Below are 21,626 nucleotides of genomic sequence, written 5' to 3'. Positions count from 1 at the left end.
CCGCAATGTTATTTTCTTAACGTGGAACGCTCTACAGTATTCTTATCATTATAAATAATGGTATATTGTTTGTATGAATACGTTACATATTTAATTAGTGAATTATTTTTTGACAGACGAGCTGTCACTTGCTCGTTTGTAGGTCTTAAAAAGTTGTAGCTACTCTAGTTTTTTAGATAAGGGTGATAAGCTTTGGTTAAATTGGTTTCATAAAGAGAGATAAATATAGAGAGCCCACGGTGCGATATAAGTTTTTGTAAGTATTCCAGTCGGGTAAAAAAAAATCGCAGTTCTATTGAATTATTAGTCTTAACATAGTGATAGTATTATAAGAACTGATTTGAGAGGATTGGGATATCAATTAATTATGGAATATATCCATATAAATTAATATTTAACTTGGACGGTCTCTGCAACGAACTCTATTAAATATCAGAGATATGTAAACTAGAATAGATGAGTTTATTTGGCTAATTTTCAATGGTAAAATTAAAGGAAAAAAAGGGATAGGACAGAAAAAACTCTCCTGGTTGAGATATTTGCGACAGTGGACAGATATAATAGCAGACCAATTGCTACATGTAGCCCAACAACGAGATCAGTAGTAGAATATTATAAGTATGGTCGTAGCTGTCGTTCCCTACGAACATGACACTCTAAGAGGATTAATAACAAAATACATTTATATATTCGCTATATTTTATTTCTTAAAAAATAATCACATATTAAGTAGTACAAAAAAACTTCATTTCCACAACTTCTTGATGGACATATTCTTCTCAGAATCTTTCTGCATAACTTTGGCAACAGCCATTTCAAAATCTTCTTGAGTAACATGCACTCTTCGTTCTCTTAGTGCATACATACCAGCTTCCGTACACACGCCCTAAAAGTAATTTGTTTATTATTAAATAAGTATCGGAGAACTATCTAATGATTCTATATTAAATGATATTCAAATTTTACTCAGAATTTTTCTAAAATCAACTAATTGTTTTTCGGATTGGAACCATGTCTTTGTTTGGACAATATGTGCCTGTATATGTAATTTCTTTAGGGGCAGAATAGGCTGTTAGTAATAGTAACTAAAGTACTAAACATATCTAGAGGCCAAAAACAACTGTTAAGACAAGAATATCGCACAATATCCTGATGAAATGTTTTAAGGTTCTTAAAATTCTCATATATATTTTTGAAGTTATACTTCTATACGCGCGCTCGACGTTGGAAATTTGCACGGGAGTGAATCGGTGAAATCATTACATATGTAAGATATGCGTAAGAGAGAGACAGAAGATATATTTTCTCTCTTTCTCTCTCGAGAGAATAAAAATGTTCCTTTTGTATATTTGTGTGTATATATATATATATATATATATATATATATATATATATATATATATATATATATATATAATATATATTAATATTATTATTTATGTGATATGTTTTGTATTATTTATTAAATGTTCATAATTATTTAATTATTAGATTTCAAAATAATAATTACAATAAATCACTGTATGACCGAGAACTGTCAATTTTGAAATACGTTAGTGTCATGTCTAATTGGCAATTTTTTTACGTGTTTGGTTCATACGCTGGTATATGAGTTCGAATCCCAATATAAACTTCCTTTTTTATTTTTGAAATATTTAAAAACCTCACGTTAATCTTATTGAATATATGTAACATACGCAAAAATGCTAAATTTTAAAATAAAATGAAAATTTACAACATAATCCGAGTTTATTGGTTTGGATTGGAGTGGTTTTTTATTTTTATCTTCCACAAACATTTTTTTGAAATTATACTTCTGTACGCGCGTTCGGAAATTTGTACGGGAGTGAATCGACAAAATCATTATATATGTAAGATATAGGTAAGAGAGAGACAGAAGATATATTTTCTCTCTTGAGAATAAAAATATTTCTCTTGTAAATATATTTAATATTTATTATTATTATTTTTTTATTAATATTATTTTTTTATTAATATTATCATGGTAAATTAAACATATGCGTAAGTAAGTTATGTAGTCATTTGTAAATACTTATGAATATTGCATTTTAATTTGTATTGTATTATTATATTGCAGTGTATTGTATGGTATTTTTATATTAATAACAAAATAAACAATAAATTTTATTGCAGAGTATCTGTAAAGAATTTTTTTTGCATTCAACTCCTTTTATACATATATGAAAATAAAAATATATATTTTCATTAAAATATTGATTCAATCCTTCATTTACTATACTTCTATTACAGGTCAAATGTTTATATACAGCAAACGATGCACCATATACCTATATACCTAATTATTTTTATCTTTCTGCTCTCTCTTGCCTATAGCATTACATATGTAATGATTGTGCAGATTGACTCTCATATAAATTTGTAACGGCGAACGCGTGTATAGAAGTATAACTTCTACCGGCAGTCCCACTGGACTGCCACACCTGTTTTTTATATACTGTCATACACTGTGGTTGGCAATCATTTGTGTCCCTTGGAGCAGAAATATATAAACATAAAAACTAAATAATTCTTTTACCCAGTGTAAAGCTTACAAAAAAAATATAATATTATGTGAAAAAGAAAACTTACCTTAACTTCAGCTCCACTAGCACCTGGCATCAACTCAGCTATTTTTCTAAGATTTATTCCTCTTGTAAGGTTCATTTTCCTGGAGTGAATCTTTAAGATGTCCAATCTCGCTTCCTCATTCGGTGGGGGGAATTCAATTTTTCTGTCAATTCTTCCTGGTCTGAGTAAAGCAGGATCCAAAATATCTATTCTGTTGGTAGCCATAATTACTTTAATGTTTTTGGTAGCTTCAAAGCCATCCAATTGATTTAGAAGTTCCAACATGGTTCTTTGGACTTCAGAATCACCACCAGATCCTACAGAAAACTGTACATAAAATCACAGAAACTAATAGGTATATACAATATAAATACCTGATTCAATACGGGAAGATCCAATGGAATCAATTTCATCCATGAAAATAATTGAAGGGGCATGTTCTCTGGCCATTACGAATAGTTCTCTTACCATACGGGATCCTTCTCCTATGAATTTCTGTACCAATTCTGAACCAGATACTCTAATAAATGTACATTCTGTATGATGAGCTACAGCACGTGCCAGAAGAGTTTTTCCAGTACCTTAAAAAATATTATTCCGAATAAAAATATATCCACATATTAAACCTTAACTTGATGGAAATAAACTACATGTTCTAAAATAAACTCTTAATTTTACATTTTGAATTTCACATCATAATAAGCTGTTTTCAAAATACAATTTTCAAATTAAACAATCTATCTTGGTATCTTATCATTGTTTTCAGCTATAAAATTTTAAAATTGTATTATTTCTAGAACAATTTTATTTTGGAATAATTTATTTGATTACCTGATATCAACTTATATACAATTCCCTATCAGGCAAGTAGCAATATCATTGATTTTCCATCAATTCCATCAATAGTTGGAATTTCTCAATGCACTTTGCCTGTACATATTAGAAGCCATATCATTTGGATATAAAAATAAAAACAAGTTTTCCACAGAAGCAAAATCCATGCTTACACTTCCAAAAACAAAGATTTTGTTAGACTACCCAAAATGAACCAGGAAATTGTGTCTAAAAGAACTGAATTTCATTATTTCAAATCTCAAACACATAATAAAACAGGTACTTGCAAGATAATTGCTTTATCGTGTTAATGAGGTTTTCAGCCTGAATTGACTTTTTTTTATTAAAAAGAAACATTGCCACATCCACCAACAGGTTATTAGCGGCGTTACTCAATAAACAAAACTTTAAATCTGATACCAAATATTGATTGACCTTAGGTAATTTAATAAGTTTTTTACGTGACAGTTTTCTCCTAATAAATCTGGTAGAGTACTTGGTACATTGTTTATTGAACGTTCTTTATGGTATTTTGGACACTCAATTAACAAATGGACGACGGTAAGAGGCACATAGGTCGCACAGGGGGGTTCACTGATCAAAAGTAAATAAGAGTGTGTGATATTAGTGTGTCCTACACGTAGGCGCGTTAGAACCGCTTGAATAAACAGTGTACTATCACTAGTTTTCCATTGTCATGTATCTGGTTTTAGCGATCTTAATTTAGATTGCGATAGAAACCATTCGCGTTGCCACTTTTTGTTTAAAAAACGTTTTGAGATCTTTACATACACTCTCACGCACTAATTCAGATTCCGCACTTATTGCTGCATCACGATCACTACTGTCTGCCTCTTCATTGCCGATAATTCCTATATGTGATGGGATCCATATCAATTTAGGAGTTATGTGATTCTCTTGGGCGATTTGTAGTTCAGTTTTTATTAGTTGCTCCAAGGGCTGGTTAGAATACAGATGCTGTATTGCAAGAAGAGAGATGAGCGAGTCGGTGAGAAACAGAGGTTTTCAAATTCTTGAGAGGTTTGCATGTTTTAGGGCACGGTACAAAGCAAACAGTTCAGCGGTGAAAACACTTGAGCTAGACGGTAGTTTAAATTGGAAAGTAGATGTTGGAGTAACAAATGTACAACCGATGCCATCATTAGATTTAGAGGCGTCGGTAAAGATGTTTATGCAGTTAAGGTAGTCTTGTTCAAGAATCTCGTTTAGTTTATTTTTGATTAGTATGTTGGTATTGCATTTTTTGGAGAACTCTATTAGAGATGTGTTGCAATTTGGGATACTTATTAACCATGGAGTAGGATATTGGATGTTACAATGAAATACATCTGGGATTGTTCTGTCAAAATTATTCAGAATTGATCTTACTCGTGTGTAATAAGGTTTTCCAGTACGAGGTTTATTAAAGAGAAAATCAAGATTATTTTTAGAAAAAGTATTTTCGAAGAGTGGATGATCCTTATTAGCAGCTACAGAAGAAGCGTATGAAAGTGTTAAAATTGCCCGTCTATACTGCAATGATGGTTCTCCAGTTTCGGAATATAAGCTTTCTATGGGTGAAGTGTGGAAAGCTCCGAGAACGATCCGAAGAGCGGCATTGTGGATTGTATCTAACGGTTTTAGGGTACTCTTGGTTGCGGAGGCATAAAAAATAGAACCTTAATCGAGTTTGGTGTTTTATACAGAAAGAATAGTGTAGAGAAGTCGGAACCCCAGAAACGATTTGATAAGGTTTTAAGCAAATTGAGTCTTTTGTTGCATGTTAACGCCAAGTGTAGTACCTATGTGCTTTTTCCAGGAAAGTTACTGAAGAGTACTGTTTTCTGCAGTATAAAAATTGGAATAAACGTTATTAACTCTTACTTCTAAAGAAAAGTCTTTTAAGAAATTTTCGATATAGGCTAAGCAGTGTTATCTAATATTGGATGCGTGCAATTTTTTAATGATGTTGAATCTCCAACACATATTGAAGGCTTTCTTTAGATAGAAGAGCTATGCACATTTGACTCCTAGCTAATGCTTCTTGGACATCACTTTGTAAGTCTATGATATTGTCAATTGCTGACCAGTTACATCTAAAGCCATTTTGCTCTGGTAAGAAGAAATGAGATTTTTTCAGTGTCCACATAAGCCGGACAATGACTATTTTCTCCATTAATTGAGCCATGGCACATGTTAGATAGATGGGTCTGTATGATTCTGGATAGTGATGTGCAAATCAGAACTGACCCGATCCAATGAGCCGAATCTTCAGAAAGATCCAACTGACCCGAATCTCAAAACTAAACCTAACGGATCACGGGTCAGTAACAAACACATATGACGCGCGGAATGATGTATGTGTAGTTCTAAGCGAAAGCAAGGAGTCAGCTGAATACTGAATCCCAAGTTCTTGTAAACAGAACCGAATCTTTTCAAATATTTTGCGGTCTTGCTCGTTTGAAAGGAACGTGAAAAGCGAACTGATTGTCGGTTGTCAGGACGGGGATATTGGGAGAGCAAAATATTATTTATTTTACTGATAATTATAGGTGTAAAATATTAATTAAAAACTATAAGTACTTAATATAAATTATCGGCAAAAAAATATGTATATATTTGTTGGCTTTCCACGTGATTATTTTGGTTATTATATTTTTTTGTATTTGTTGTATTTTTGGTCACAATGGTATTTGTTCAGAGCAAGTCCAATTTATGGTATTTCCCGAAATATTTTATGACATACGTATTATTGGTTGCATAATAATAATAATTTAGTAAAAGACCTACGAGATCTTTTGTACTTTATACATTAAAGAGACCTTAGATAGGTATGCTTAAATTAGCATGCTTTAAAAAACGTTTACTTGATGATATACAGGGATGAGTGCCTTAAGAACCGGCAAAATAACGCAAAAGATAGAAAACATAATACGTTGTGAAATAAAAAGAGATGCAAGTAGTAGAGGTGAGAAATTATCGATATAAACCTATAATTTACTTTACATTACATTAGATCTATCAAAAATTTCCCACCTTTAGACGTTAGCTTATGAGCTGGTTGACTTCAGTCATAGTAATACGTATCACGTAATGTAAGTAAAAACAGAAGTACGAGTATGTTTTTATCCAAAATTAAAGTATTGATCAATAATAAACTGTGATTTGAGACGTCGCATACACTCTTCCCAATACAGAATTATCATAGCTTGTTATTTTGTATTTATCAAATTACTACTAATTAAACTGTTTACTTACATTTGCTTTATTGCCTTCAATCAGTTTTTACTTTATGCGAAATTTAAAAAAAGGTTAATGTTCGACGTCATACTTGTAATATTATGACTGAAGTCAACTAGCTCATAAGCTAACGTCTAAAGGTGGGAAACCATCAATAGTCCTAATGTAATGTAATGTAAATTAGAGGTTTCTATCGATAATTTCCCACCTCTACTACTTTCATCTCTTTTTATTTCACAACGTATTATGTTTTCTATCTTTTGCGTTATTTTGCCGGTTCTTAAGGCACTCATCACTGTATAATTAGCTTAAAAAAATTAAATGTGAATTTTATGTTAAATTAGGTAAAATTTATTAGATCAAAGTAAATTTTTGGTTGCCATAACATTTACTTGTAAGATTAAATAACAACTACATAAAAACATAATGCTCTTACACTCGATCATCCACCCACCGCCTACCGCCAAAATTATAGATTTGATTTGCATATGATCTTTATTGACCCGTGACCCGACAAAGTGATCCGGTTCTCTTAAGTGAACCGGAGACCCGAATCTTAAAGATGACCCGAAATTCCCATCACTAATTCTGGATCAAGTCGAGGCTTTCTGGATTTTAATAACGGCAAAATTGTGGTTTTTTTCCATATACGGATATTGTCGTTGTTGCCAAATTTGATTGAAAATTTGCAGCAGATGTTGTTTTGCTAAGATTGATAATTGCTTTAGGAATACAACAGGAATATTGGTGGGTCCTGGACTTGAGTTTTTCATATCCTGTAAGGAGTTATTTAGTTCTATAATAGTAAGAGGTTGAGATAGGAGGTTTTTGTGGGATTTTTCTAGAGAAAGTAACTTATATACAATATTTTAACACATTATATTTTAAATCTGCATTTTTATTTTTTACATGTTTTGTTCATTGTTATTATTAGAGTAGTTTAACTATTGTAACATTAATGTGTCTAAGCATATTTCGTTGATAATTGTTATTGATGGATAATGAAAAATTAGGATTAATAAACATCATTGGATCTAGCTACGTAATTAACCATGCCAATCAAACCTTATTAATAATTCATAAAGTAATTAAAGTAAAGTAATTTCAAATCATGATTCAAATCGTGAAGGAAACTAGGAAAAAATATGTGATAAAACCACAACACAGATTGTTTGGGAAAGTATGTACTATTTCTTTTCATATTTTTACTATTAATATTTCTGTTACGGTACTGTAATGTGATCTAAATTCAATACTGTATCCTAACGACTTTGGTAAAATATATTGCTTCCTGTAAAATTGTTAAACTGGTCGTCTCATGTATTATGTTATAAGTGCGAAGAATTTGACTTCTCTTTTGTATTCTGTGTCACAAATATGCACACGTGTGTACGGTTTCGTATTACGGTCTCAATTAACTTAAAGTATCGCATTCTAAATCACAATACAATAGGGTGATTTATTGATGTACCCTCTTCGACCCAACGGCCAAAAGATTCCTTTCTGACCTGCAATCTCGACACTTCATCTCAAGACAGCGAACGAAACACACCACGTTTGTTGGCTCTCGTGCCATAGAGCAGCGTCGGCCGGCGCCCCGACGCGGTACCAACGAGATTTCCTTGGCTACGATTCCAATATTTCAAAAGGTAAGTCTATATTCTTTGTACAAACATCAATAATGAGTAAGACCAGTTAATTTCCTAATTTATTGACAGTTATATTTGCTATTTTTCGCTAATTGATTTACAAACAAATTATTGCATTTTTTTTCGTTATTATTATTTATCGAATATCATTTAACCAGCGACCTCATTAAGTTTTATACAAAACATTTGGCCACTTCGAGCGCGGATGATAAATAATAATTTTTTTGACTTTGATTCAATTAATTTCATTGTGTTTCAATTAATTCATTTTAATTAATTGTTTTTTTTTTCTTTTCAATTTAACTTTGATTCGGTCCTTCGGCATTGTTTTTAAATTTAATTTACATAATTAAATTGGATCATATTTACACAGCAATTTTTAAATTTACTTCTATTTTTATAATTCATAATTTCAGTAGGTAAAATACTTTTATATATATTTTGATTAATATCATACATTAATTATACATATATATTACATTTACATATTTACATTTACATTTTTATATTGTTTTGTGTTGATTTTTATGAATTATTTTGTTCTACTGGTACAATACTTTCCAACTCATTCTGTACGTCTTGTTTGTTAACTTAAACACATTTCTTTCGATCTTCTTCGTTACTTACCTTTTTATCGATATTCTTACTTGTTTGCAATTGATTTTGTTTAAAACTGTTCACTTCTTTAAATCTAGATATTCTCTTCGTGTTGATTTGTTAATTTATGTTTGCATTGTCCTCTCTTTCGTGCTTGTATCTTACAATGCTCAACAAAATGAACAAATCCAACTTTTCGCGCCATACTCGGCATTCTCTAGATTCAAGGAGGCCTATGAAACGCATTCAAGTATCAAAACCACACGCCTTCATTATTATTCGTAGCCAGGCTAGATTTTCATAAATCTCACAACCTTGTTTCGATTGAATTTATTGTCTTCTTTTACTCGCTTTTGATAATCGCTGTCTTATTTCAATATTTTGATAAAATCTCTGTTACTTGTGGTTTCGTTAGTGTCACAAAGCACCCTAAGGTAACTAATCAAGGTGTTAAATGTGTCTTGTGTTCCAGTTCTTATGAGTCATATAACTGTTTGTATTTTTTGTGACTAAACGGCTTCAAGAACTTTTTTCGTTGGTTAATCCACATACTTCTTGTGTACGTGGCCTGATTCCACCTCATTCGAAACGACGAATTGCACGGTTTGCGAATCACGGTCTCGCTTTTGCTTCGTTTGTTAACCAACGCTCAAATTCATCTTGTTCCTTTAGACAATCACTTCTTCAAATACCAACATTTCTAATTTGCATCACAAACACATTTAATATTCTCGTCTATTTCGTGCTTTGTGTTCTGGTTCTCACTATTCATGTAAATGTTTGTATTTTTTGGGACTAAACGGCTTCAAGAACTTTTCTCGTTGGTTAATCCACATAATCCTTGTGTACATGGCCTGATTCCACCTCATTCGAAACGACGAATTGCACGGTTAGCGAATCACGGTCTCGCGTTTTGCTTCGTTTGTTAACCAACGCTCAAATTTTTTTTGTTTCTTTAGACAACCACTTCTTCAAATACTAACATTTCCATTTTGCTACACAACCACATTAAACGGCCTCATCTGTTTCTTTCCACATAGTTGATACAGATCAAATATGTTTTCGCATCTTTCTTATAATTCGTATCCTGCTAGATACAGGCTCCACAGCCAATTTTATTTCCGTGATCTACCAAATCACGCATTTTGGTAATCAGATCTTATAGACATACTCATAGGTGTTGAATTGGTTTTTCGTTTCGTGAATTCTGGTCAAAATTCTTGGAAAACCAAATCATCCTGTAGTCTTAGAAATCATTTTCAATTATGTTCTATAAGGGCGAGTCTCTACGACTTATTCTATATTTTATTTCACATCTTTCGTTACTTCTATGTATACAAACATAGATATTTTCTACAAAGGTTTTGGGAAGTCAAAAAGAGTAGGCACCTGTTAGTTTTGTCCCAACACGACGAAGCTCGTGAAGGATATTTCTCAGTTGTTGATTTTTTGAAAATTAACAAGCCGATTTTCTGTTATTCCACCGTTTCTACAACCCAATCCTCTTTATTTATTTTTTCTCTTGTTTATATTCGCTACTTATTCTTTATTCTTATGCATATCTTCATTTTGTATGCTAGAGAATCGTTTCAGGAAACTTCCGAATCTCAAAGAGACATATGTTGCATTCATGGAAGATTTTGTTACTTCTCAACATATGATGCCGGTTTCTGAATCCGATTTTAAATCGATTATTTCTTATAACTTTCACACAGCTTTCAAAAAACAAATTTTTATTTCGCTTCTTTTATCCAAAATTCGTACTAGCTTCGACGCCAATCTATATGACGTTCGAGGTGTGTCGCTAATCGACGCTTTTCATACCGGTCCTAAAAGGGCATCTCGTTCTTTGATTAATTTTCGATATCTTCGTTGTTGTTTTATTTGCGATATAAAGCAAACGTATCGACAAATTAAAGTAAATGAGAAATTTTGGAACTATAAAAGGGGTTCTCTGGAGATCGGACCTTTTAAACCTCTCCAAGAGTTTTTGCTACGTATCGTTACTAACAGTACTTCTTCGTTTTATTTTGCTTATAAACTCTACAAGAGTAACGCTTAGTTTTTAATGCTCGATGGTTTTCCGCTAGGCAGTGGTCTAGCAGCCATCTCGACGGACTTACGTCAGAATCACGCTACGAGTGATTCTTTTTGATCTACTCACCTTCTGCAGTGAGAACTTGCTTAGTTTTTAATGCTCGATGGTTTTCCGCTAGGCAGTGGTCTAGCAGCCATCTCGACGGACTTACGTCAGAATCACGCTACAAGTGATTCTCTTTGATCTACTCACCTTCTGCAGTGAGAACTTGCTTAGCTTTTAAAGCACGATACGATGGTTTTCCGCTAGGCAGTGTGCCAGCAGCCATCTCGACAGACTTACGTCAGAATCACGCTACAAGTGATTATCTTTGATACTACTCACCTTCTGCAGTGAGCACTCGCTTAGCTTTTAAAGCTCGATGGTTTTTCGCTAGACAAATTGACAACGTCAGCAACCATCTCTAATTATTTTCAGGCTTTGGCTTACGCATTTTGACATGTTGTTCGTTGACAAAAAGGAACCTTTCATTTTTACGGTACTGGGCCTAAAATGGAATCCTACGACTGATTTCTTTTCTCATTCTTCTTGTTCCTTTGACAAACCGTTCACAAAGCGGGCCATTCGTTTGTAAATCAGTCGTATTTTTGTTGCTATCCTCTTGTTTTTATTCATTTTCCATGTCTTTTTGCAAGTCAAACGTGTTCTAAAACCGTTGTGGTACTTCAATGTATCCTGGGATGATGAAACATCTGAACAGATACATCTGACCTCTGTACTTGTATGTGTTACATTTCTGGTGTTATTTATATACAGGAACATCTATCGCGAGATCGGAGCTCTTGGCAGCTATACTGCTGACGGATCTAGTCACTTTTGTCAACGAGTCTAGTCCAATTTTCATGCTCGCTCTGTCTTGACAAGATTGGAACTCCTGGCAGCCATAATGCTGGCTGATCTAGTCACTTTTGTCAAAGGGTTGTTCGTCCGATCTTCCGATATTTCGATTCCGATATCGACGATTGCGCTCTCTTGAGCTAATTTTTCTACCCCAAATTGGCAATCGTATTAAACACATACAAGAACTGATACCACACATTACTCGGCATCAAATGCCTTCTAATCAACACCTCTCTGATTGTGTTAGTCGTGTTTTATCACTGGCACAATTATTAGAATTTTCACCAAACTGCCATTTTCCTACCGTGGAGCTCGTCGAAATATCATTACGCCGAGATTTCGACGCTATTCTTCTTCTTGTCTTTTCGCACCCCACGGAATTCTTATAGGAAAATGGGCCAACGGTATTGTGTATGACACAGTCTTTCTAGTTTAGTCGGTCGAAAAATTCTACTGATTCGACGCTATTCTTTTCTAATTGAGGGCATTGTACGCGTTGTTAATCTGAGCACAGGGTCAGATGACATCCAACAATGTTCTGTGGTCAAAATATGACCGCCGCTTATTTGTCAATTCATATTTTATTCTTACTTAGTTCTTTATTAGTATATCGATCTTTCATGTCTATGCTTTACACTTATATTTTCAGCTGTTCTTAAAAACATTCGTTTTTGGCGCGGGAGAATTTTTGGGAAAGTATGTACTATTTCTTTTCATATTTTTACTATTAATATTTCTGTTACGGTACTGTAATGTGATCTAAATTCAATACTGTATCCTAACGACTTTGGTAAAATATATTGCTTCCTGTAAAATTGTTAAACTGGTCGTCTCATGTATTATGTTATAAGTGCGAAGAATTTGACTTCTCTTTTGTATTCTGTGTCACAAATATGCACACGTGTGTACGGTTTCGTATTACGGTCTCAATTAACTTAAAGTATCGCATTCTAAATCACAATACAATAGGGTGATTTATTGATGTACCCTCTTCGACCCAACGGCCAAAAGATTCCTTTCTGACCTGCAATCTCGACACTTCATCTCAAGACAGCGAACGAAACACACCACGTTTGTTGGCTCTCGTGCCATAGAGCAGCGTCGGCCGGCGCCCCGACGCGGTACCAACGAGATTTCCTTGGCTACGATTCCAATATTTCAAAAGGTAAGTCTATATTCTTTATACAAACATCAATAATGAGTAAGACCAGTTAATTTCCTAATTTATTGACAGTTATATTTGCTGTTTTTCGCTAATTGATTTACAAACAAATTATTGCATTTTTTTTCGTTATTATTATTTATCGAATATCATTTAACCAGCGACCTCATTAAGTTTTATACAAAACACAGATATTGTTTATTTTTAGGGCAAATTCAATATAAATATTATGTATTGGTGTACGTTAAACCTAAATTGCTAGCTTTAAAGAATCAGGATATCTGTGCACTTATGCATCTTAATTGCTGTTACTACACTGCATGTCATTAAAAAGAAGCTACCTAGAATTTTTTTAAAAATTATTCAATAATTTAAAATTTATGCAATTTACTCATTCAACTAAACTCCAAGAATGCAGAAACACTTTTAGACACCGCCACTGGTACTGACAGGTCAATTAAGGGTAATAAGTTTGCAGAATTGATATCAGTTTTATGACTTCGGAAAATGCATTTGTTGTTTGTATATTGTTTTTCTTGAAATATGCCTATTTTGCTTTTCAAAAATCTTTCATTAGTATACAGTTGTTCAAAAAATTAACTTGTGAAATTTTTAAATTTAAAACTATGACTAAGATATTTGCTAAATCTGTTCAAATTATTACTTTGATTAATAATGGAATTAGTCAGAGAAGTGGCTAGACAGCTTGATGTCAGTTGTTGTAAGGTTCAAAACACATAACAATGATTCATAGAGACTGTATCTCACGAACTACAACCAGGATCTGACATGAAAAGAATCACGATGGCAAAAGAAGACTGTTCTTTACAACACTCTAATAGGTTCTTTACAGCTAAAGCAATTCAAAAGCGTTTTCAAAATGCTCATAGGTAGACATTAAGTACTTCTTCAGTGGGAAGAAGGTTGAGAGAATTTGGTCTAAGGGTACACAGTCCAGCAACAGGACCTTTGTTAACAGCAGCACATCAACAATGCTGACTTAAGTTTGCTAGAGACCAGGGGCATTGGGCAATAGAAGATTATAAAAATATTTTGTTTAGTGATGAGTCCAGGATGGTTCTTTATGGCTTAGACTGTCGCATAATTGTATAGAAGATATGGGGAACAATATGCTGCTTGTGTTCAACGAGCATGTGTTGCTTTTGTAGGTGGTTCGGTAATGTTTTGGGCAGGCAATTCATTGAAAAGCCGTACTAATCTTGTGTTTATTAATAAAGGAGCATTCACCCTCGATTAATTTGTTTCTGATCCTAGAGATGGCTCTACTGCGGCATACTACTATGGTAATTTTTTTAACTTAATCGTAGATTTCTACATGATGACTCTGTAATATTTTCAAACCCTAACATAAATTGCAGTTTTCTATCATTATATCAATTGGCTGAGTTGCCAAGTTGTGTAAACAGTAATTTTATCAAATACCTACGCTATAACTTATAATACTAGTAGACCAAGTAAGCAAAGATATCTTTAACACCATCTTTATGTATAATACTTTACTGCTCTGCTGTGTCAGTAGGAATATAATAATTATCTAAACAATTTTATTGACAAAGAAACTATTATGGCTATATCTGTGAATATCATATTACCATTAAATTGGTACATCATATTATATTACATTTTTTTTGATAGTTAAAAATTAAATGATCTGGTATTATATAATATTGATACTATCTCTCTTTATGGATTAATACATTTTACTTTGTCTTCCTCTTCATCAAATTAGTTCATAATAGAAATAGCAAGCAATTTTACTTGAATTTTACAATGAATCATTTACTTGAATTTACAGTCTGTAAACAAAAAATCCTTTTTGATTCGCTTTCCGTATCAGTTATTTTTAATGGGACTGATTGTATTTTTATTTTAATTTTGTTTAGGCTTCTTAATACCATAGTGAAAAGTAATCACATTTTTATCTCGAAAAAGAAAATATAACGATCACATCACAACTACAGAGGGAAATTAATTACATTTACTTTTAAGTAAAGTGCATACTCAATTTTTAATTGTAATTAATTTGTTCTCAGCTCTGATATCTAATAAAAAGTCTATATTGTACCATAGTATCGTTATATTATACGCGTTGACAGTACACGCAAATATTTTAACAACGCATACATTTGCCTTTAGGTACTGAACGTAAGAGAGTATGCAAAATATTCTTCATGAATACCCTAGATATTTCCGAGAAAACCATCAGAACTGTTGTGAAAAAGAACAACAACTGTACTGTCAAAGGAATTCAGGATGAAGATGTTAGAGGAAGATACAATAATCATCACCAGATTAATCCATCTCTACGACGACGTCAGGGATCATATTAACTCCATTCCGAGAATCGAGAGCCATTATTGTAGATCTCGTTCTAAACGCGAATATATAGAAGGCGGTCTTACCATTGCTGCTTTACCCCGAAATTATGTTAATAAATGTATTTCTGAGGATAAACAATATATTCCACACCAAATGCATGATCACATTTTTGTGATGGACTTTAATATCTCCTGTCAGCCCAAGAAAGACCAGTGTGAAGAATGTACATTCTCTAATAATGCTGATGATAAACCAAGTTTACAAGCGAAACAAAAACCAGATGAAAGAGAAAATTCTTTCAAGATCAGAAAAAGAAAAAGACAAATAAAAAGTTACTGAGATATTTGTAGTTGCAGTATATGACTTGCAGGCTGTAATGCCTTGTCCACAGGGCGAGGTCTCTAGTGTTTATTATATTTCGAAAGTAAATGTACTTAATTTTACAATTACCGGTTTGTGGCTCTTTTGTATTAAAGTAGCGATATATAGCGAGTATATTTTAATATACAATACATACAACACAATACAAAATATACAAAATATCAAGTTTTAAATTTTCAAGATTTTGGTTTTACGTGGTAGATCAACTATTAGATGGTCGGTAAGGAATAAACAAAAGATTAATAGATTTACTTACCGTTTAACTAAATGTAATCCTCTCCTACTATTCTTCTAAGGCATCTTGTCTGAATACTAAAACTAATTCTAATACTAATATAAAAATTACCACTAATACGTTACATACTGTGGCGTACCCAGGGGGGATTTGGGGGTTACACCCCCCTTCCCCAGGGCATATAAAGTAAAAAATATATAAAGAATAGTAGGAAAATGTAACTTGTCTTTCACACACAATACAAAAAATCCAAAACGCTAATTGAATAATTAAATTGCCACGTTAAATATGTAAAACATAATAATTATTGTATAAATACAGAATAATTAATAATATTTTTCGATATATTTAGATATAGATACCTAATATTAGGCTTATGACAAAAGTAGACAGGTGGTAGACATTGTGGACTATCACGGCAAGCTTTACAACAACTCGACATTAGTCCATACCTTTTAGGAATAATCACAGAAGTATACAGGGATAACACTACTTACCTAAAAATCAGAAATAGACTATCAGAGCCAATAAAAGTAACTAAAGGACTAAAACAAGGATGCAGTATGTCACCCTTACTGTTTAATTTATATATTGAGGCAGTCCTCCAAAATTGGAAAAACCACTGCCAGGGAATGGGAATCCACATAGGAAATGACGTAGTGTTCTCTCTGAACTTTGCGGATGACCAAGTCGTCCTAGCTCAAGATTCTTATGATCTCTAGAATTTATGATGAAGCATATATACAGAGAATATGTAAAATGGGAGTTACAAGTCAACATGAAGAAAACAGAATATTTAGTTATCAATTCAGATGCAAGGTTCGAAGTGTTGATCGACGAGGACGTGGAAATCAAACAAGTGGAAAAATTTTAATATTTAAGTGCACTCATTGCTAAGAACGGCTTGGGCCAAACCGAAATTAAACACTGAATTTATCAGGGACGTAAAATTGTAGGATGTCTTGAACTCCTTATGGTGGGATCGCAACATTTCCAAAAGGAACAAAAAAAGAATAGGGCAAACCATGGTTGAATCAGTTCTTTGTTATGGCTCTGAAGTATGGACAATTAATTCAGACCTGAAGAGAAGATTGTTATCAGTTGAAATGGATTATTTGAGAAGAAGTGCTAGAACATCAAGGCAGGAAAGGAAGACCAACGAATATATAAGAAATAAGATGAATGCTACAGAAACAGTCATTGACAGAATAGAAAGAAGAGGTTCAAAATGGTTTGGACACCTATTGAGAATGCCTGACGAACGTTGGCCCCAAAAACTTCACAAATTGAAGCCCCCTGGAAGAAGAAACAGAGATCAAACTTGACACTCATGGAATGAAGGAATTAGAAGAGCGATGGAATCAAAAGGTTTGGAGGAGGAGGAGCATGCCTTAAACCGGCAGGATTGGCGGAGAAGAACGGGAATACGGCGATAGCAGTCTTCAAAATGTATTGTATTTACAAGTTGGATTAATGACAAACGTTAATAAACTTATTTTAACCTTCAATTGTGGCTTATTCCCATTAAAATAGTAATTACTTTAAAATACCACAAGAAAATAGATTCAGAACAATAGATAAGATTTAGATAAGAGAAGGGAGTGTTCCAAAAAGTGAGTGTCGTCAGTCTTACAGTGACCTCCCCACCTCTTTCGGAGTACGGTACGTGCCTCCACGCCCCTTTCAGAGTACAGTATGTGCGACAGTCAGATGCACACAAGTAAGAGAGGGTGGTTTTAGTTGATAGGCAGGATAATAAATACCTGAATCTTTGGCACTGCTATCTTTAGTACTTTAAATTAAACTAAAACCCAAATTTTAGGGACTCACAATGGAGGTAGCATAAAAAAATTTCAAAACCCAACCCTCAGAAAAATTGTGAATACGCCACTGGTTATGCAAGGAGCACTATTGTTTATAAATACTAAAATAATTAACTAAAAACGCCTAAATAGTTTTGTAAAACTAAATAGGATTTTTATAGATATATTACTTATAGAGTGTAAATTTTATAATATCGTACTTTCAAAATAAAAGTTGCAGTATCTACTATTGTGTAACTCTGTAAGTTTCAGCATGACCGGTTCAAAATTCAAACTGAACATTTATATTAAATTTTGTTATAATCTGCCAAAGTGTTGTACAAAGTAATTGATATGGCAACCCTGTTAGTATGACGTTTTGTTTGAAGCGTTTCGAAGCCGAACGTAATGCTATCTATCGATGATAAATACTACCATTGTTTCAGATGGAGCCATCTCCCTATATTACAATTTGAAGGCGGCAGTTCAAGACATAATTCTTGTTTAACGAGATTTTTCATATGTTTAGGAAAAAATATTTAACGTTTTATTGCAAATATTTTCCACTTTTACAGTTTTATATATGTTGTTATTAAAAAAATTTTCGGTTTCTTACCAGTAACTTTATTATAAGCCGAAACATATTATTTTTTCCTATTGGGACAAAACTGTAAATTGAAAAATTTTCAAAAAATTCATAAGTATTTCTTATAATTATATCTTGATGCTGTAAAAAAATTTAAAAAATCCTATGTTTGGTTTTCCCGCTTTATACTTGGAAAAAAGTAGTTTTTTTGAGTTTTTTCAAAAACGAAAACATGAAGTTTGCTTAAAAGTTCTCAAAATACTTCTAGTCATCACATATACCTTCTCAAATTTTTTCATTTTTCAAATTTTTTGAATTTGGAGTTTGTCTTTTGGGGGGTGCAGATCAACCTTAAATGATCACCAATATATTACCGAAATTCTAAACAAGCATGTAATGCTTTTGCTGGATTTGTGGGTAAAAACTTTATTTTCATTGTAATTTTTATAAAGAAAACAAAAAATTTACAATGTTAATTTTTTAAATTTTCCATTAAAATCATTATTTTGGAAGTTTTTTATGTGTTTTATTTAAGAAATGGTTGCATACTGCTTTAGAACATATATTCTTACACATTACACAAACATCTAATGATAATCAATTTCTTGTAGGGTTCGTAAAAATTAAAAAATGCCAGAAATTTTAGGTGGCTTCTTTTTAATGACAAACAGTGTATAATGGTTTTAATTGATATTTACCTGGGGGTCCATATAACAACACACCCTTAGGTTGTGCAATACCAAGTGCATCAAACAGTTCTGGATGTTTAACTGGAAGTTCAATTACTTCTTTGATTTCTTTAATTTGCTTGTCAAGTCCTCCTACCATTTCATAAGTTGAATCAGGGACTTTCTCCACCATCATCAAGGAAACTAAAGGATCAACCTAAAATATATTTTTTATAAATTACAATATATCACTAACAATTAGTGCTATGCCAACTCAAGGAAACACTGGTTTACAGTACAAAATGAAGACATCACAGAGTTTGTAATATTAAAATAATACATAAATAGACTCTTCACTTCAGTTACATTTGCATTACAGTAGTATTAATCTTAATTGCAGTAGTGAAGAGTAATGGGTACTTATTATGATAAAGTTCTGAAATGTTTCTGTTCTAGATCAGAATTAAATGTTTCTTTTAACTATACTACAAAAAAGTAACAATAAGTTCCCTATATTAAAAATTTGATATTGTAGTACTGTGAATTTCAGCAGCAAATGTACACTAATCTTATAAATGTCATTTATTTATGGCACTTGGAACATGGCATTTTTTCCTATATCAAACATTATGCAGATATGATCAGAGAATAAATAGAAAGTTTAAAACAGCAAAATAGAATAGAGAACATCCTATACTAGAAAAAGAAGAAAATGCACAATGTTGGCTGCTACACATATAGGAAACCACACTGATTATTAAAAGATGCTAATATCAGCAATAAAAGCAATATAACATACCTTATTTGGAAGTATTTTGTGCAATGTGTAAGATTCATTTCTGAGGGCCACTCTACAATTTGGAGTAACATCATTTATGTCTATGTTTTTGTCAATGTCAACTACAAATTTTCCTTCTGGATGAACTTTCACAAGGACTTTTTTCTTATCCATGGGCTTTACAACTTCTCCAACGTAACTTCCTTGCTCTTGAAGTAACATAAGTTCTTCTCTCAACATACGAACTAAAATTAAGAGTATAGTGAATTTAAATATACTAAATTATTAGATTATTAGAGATATAATATCCTAGACTGTCAATATGTTCATATATATTTAATAATATTCACTATTTACCTTTAGCATTGAGTTCATTTCTTTGAGCTTGCAAACGTCTAAGATTTTGACTCTTTTCAGCTACTATAAGCTGCAGTTCTTCAATCTTTGTAATATAATACGACCGAAAACCTTCTCCCTTCGGACCTCCGTCTACCTCCATCTGAAACAAATAAAATTATAGATTTTAATTTCAACAATTCAAATAGCAACTTTTTCATTGTGGTATTCCATGGATTGTTCAGACTCTGTAGTAGAAGAAAACTCGAAATCAGACATTCCCGACGAGTGATTACCAATTCTATGTTTTGTTTTAATTTTGGGGACAATTTTTTTAAAAAATGCAGCCTGTCCCATTTTTACCAAAATATTTTGTAAATGTTATAGAAATATGACATTTACAAATAACAAAAGACTATTATATCTATTAATGTGTAAAACACTTACCTTGTTAATTACCGTCATTTTTAATAGTTTTTTGCACTCCGGAACTTATTAAAAAAAATTTATTTTCAGAAATAGCGAAATCGGGAAATCGGTAAACTTCTTGACAATGCAAAAATCCGAGAATCATGTTATTTGACAGTTTGACACTTGGCAGATTAGTTTTCAATTCTCATAATGGCCAACTGTTCCAGAATTATATTTTTTACTTATTGTCACAGAACAAATAATATAATGATTAAAATACATTATCATAATAAATCAAGTCTGATATTTTTTATAACATTTTATCATATTAATGTAGCGTTTACCCAGAATTTACCTGTTTTGTAAATTTGAAACATTTCTGGATCATGGCTGTGATCATGGTATGTATAAAAAATGAAGATTCTTTGTAGACAAAAATATTTAACGGAGTTGAAAAAAATGTTCGTGCAAATTTAATTTTAATTATAAAAAAAATCGTAACAACCATAACATTTGCAAATTTTTAAGCTAATAGATTATTATTGTTCTGAAGCTATTTTCTTGTGGTATGTTTAGAGCAATTACTAGTTAAATGGGAATAAGCCACAATTTAAGGTTAAAGTACGTTTATTGACGTTTCAATTTCCACTTCGGAAATCGTTCTCAAAATACAAACATTAGTAAATTAATGTGTTTGTCTTTTTAAAGACGAATTAATGCTATGATTTTTTCTGACGGATATTCTCAAGTTAAAGTTGACTTTATGTAATCGAATAAACTATCTTACAAGTAAAGTTGTCCCAGGAACGCAACTGAACAATATTGGCAATATCATTTTAAATAATGTATGTCTGAATTGTCAATATACATGAGTCAGATAAAATTAAATTATTAGAAGAATTTTTCACTAAGTAACAAAAAAACAAAATTTGTTTAATTTACTAATGTTTGTATTTTGAGAACGATTTCCGAAGTGGAAATTGAAACGTCAATTTACTAATGTTTGTATTTTGAGAACGATTTCCGAAATGGAAATTGAAACGTTAATAAACGTACTTTAATCTTTAATTGTGGCTTATT

The 21,626-nt window shown here is 32.3% G+C and overlaps 1 protein-coding gene across 1 annotated transcript; it reads right to left on the bottom strand.

The window, feature by feature from the left end:
• Positions 1-681: 681 nt before the first annotated feature.
• Positions 682-20,839, bottom strand: Rpt6 (26S proteasome regulatory subunit Rpt6). The gene is made up of 7 exons (XM_072537541.1): positions 20,583-20,839; positions 20,157-20,298; positions 19,821-20,044; positions 19,052-19,238; positions 2,964-3,170; positions 2,611-2,906; positions 682-886 (listed from the first exon to the last, which is right to left on the bottom strand). Exons 1-7 carry the CDS (start codon positions 20,598-20,600, stop codon positions 746-748), a joined length of 1,215 nt encoding a protein of 404 aa, XP_072393642.1. The 5' UTR covers positions 20,601-20,839; the 3' UTR covers positions 682-745.
• Between the last annotated feature and the right edge of the window lie 787 nt (positions 20,840-21,626).

This window comes from Diabrotica undecimpunctata, chromosome 7, assembly GCF_040954645.1.
Source record: "Diabrotica undecimpunctata isolate CICGRU chromosome 7, icDiaUnde3, whole genome shotgun sequence".
In the NCBI taxonomy this organism is placed as follows: domain Eukaryota; kingdom Metazoa; phylum Arthropoda; class Insecta; order Coleoptera; family Chrysomelidae; genus Diabrotica; species Diabrotica undecimpunctata.
This window is presented reverse-complemented; position numbering and strand designations above follow the sequence as displayed.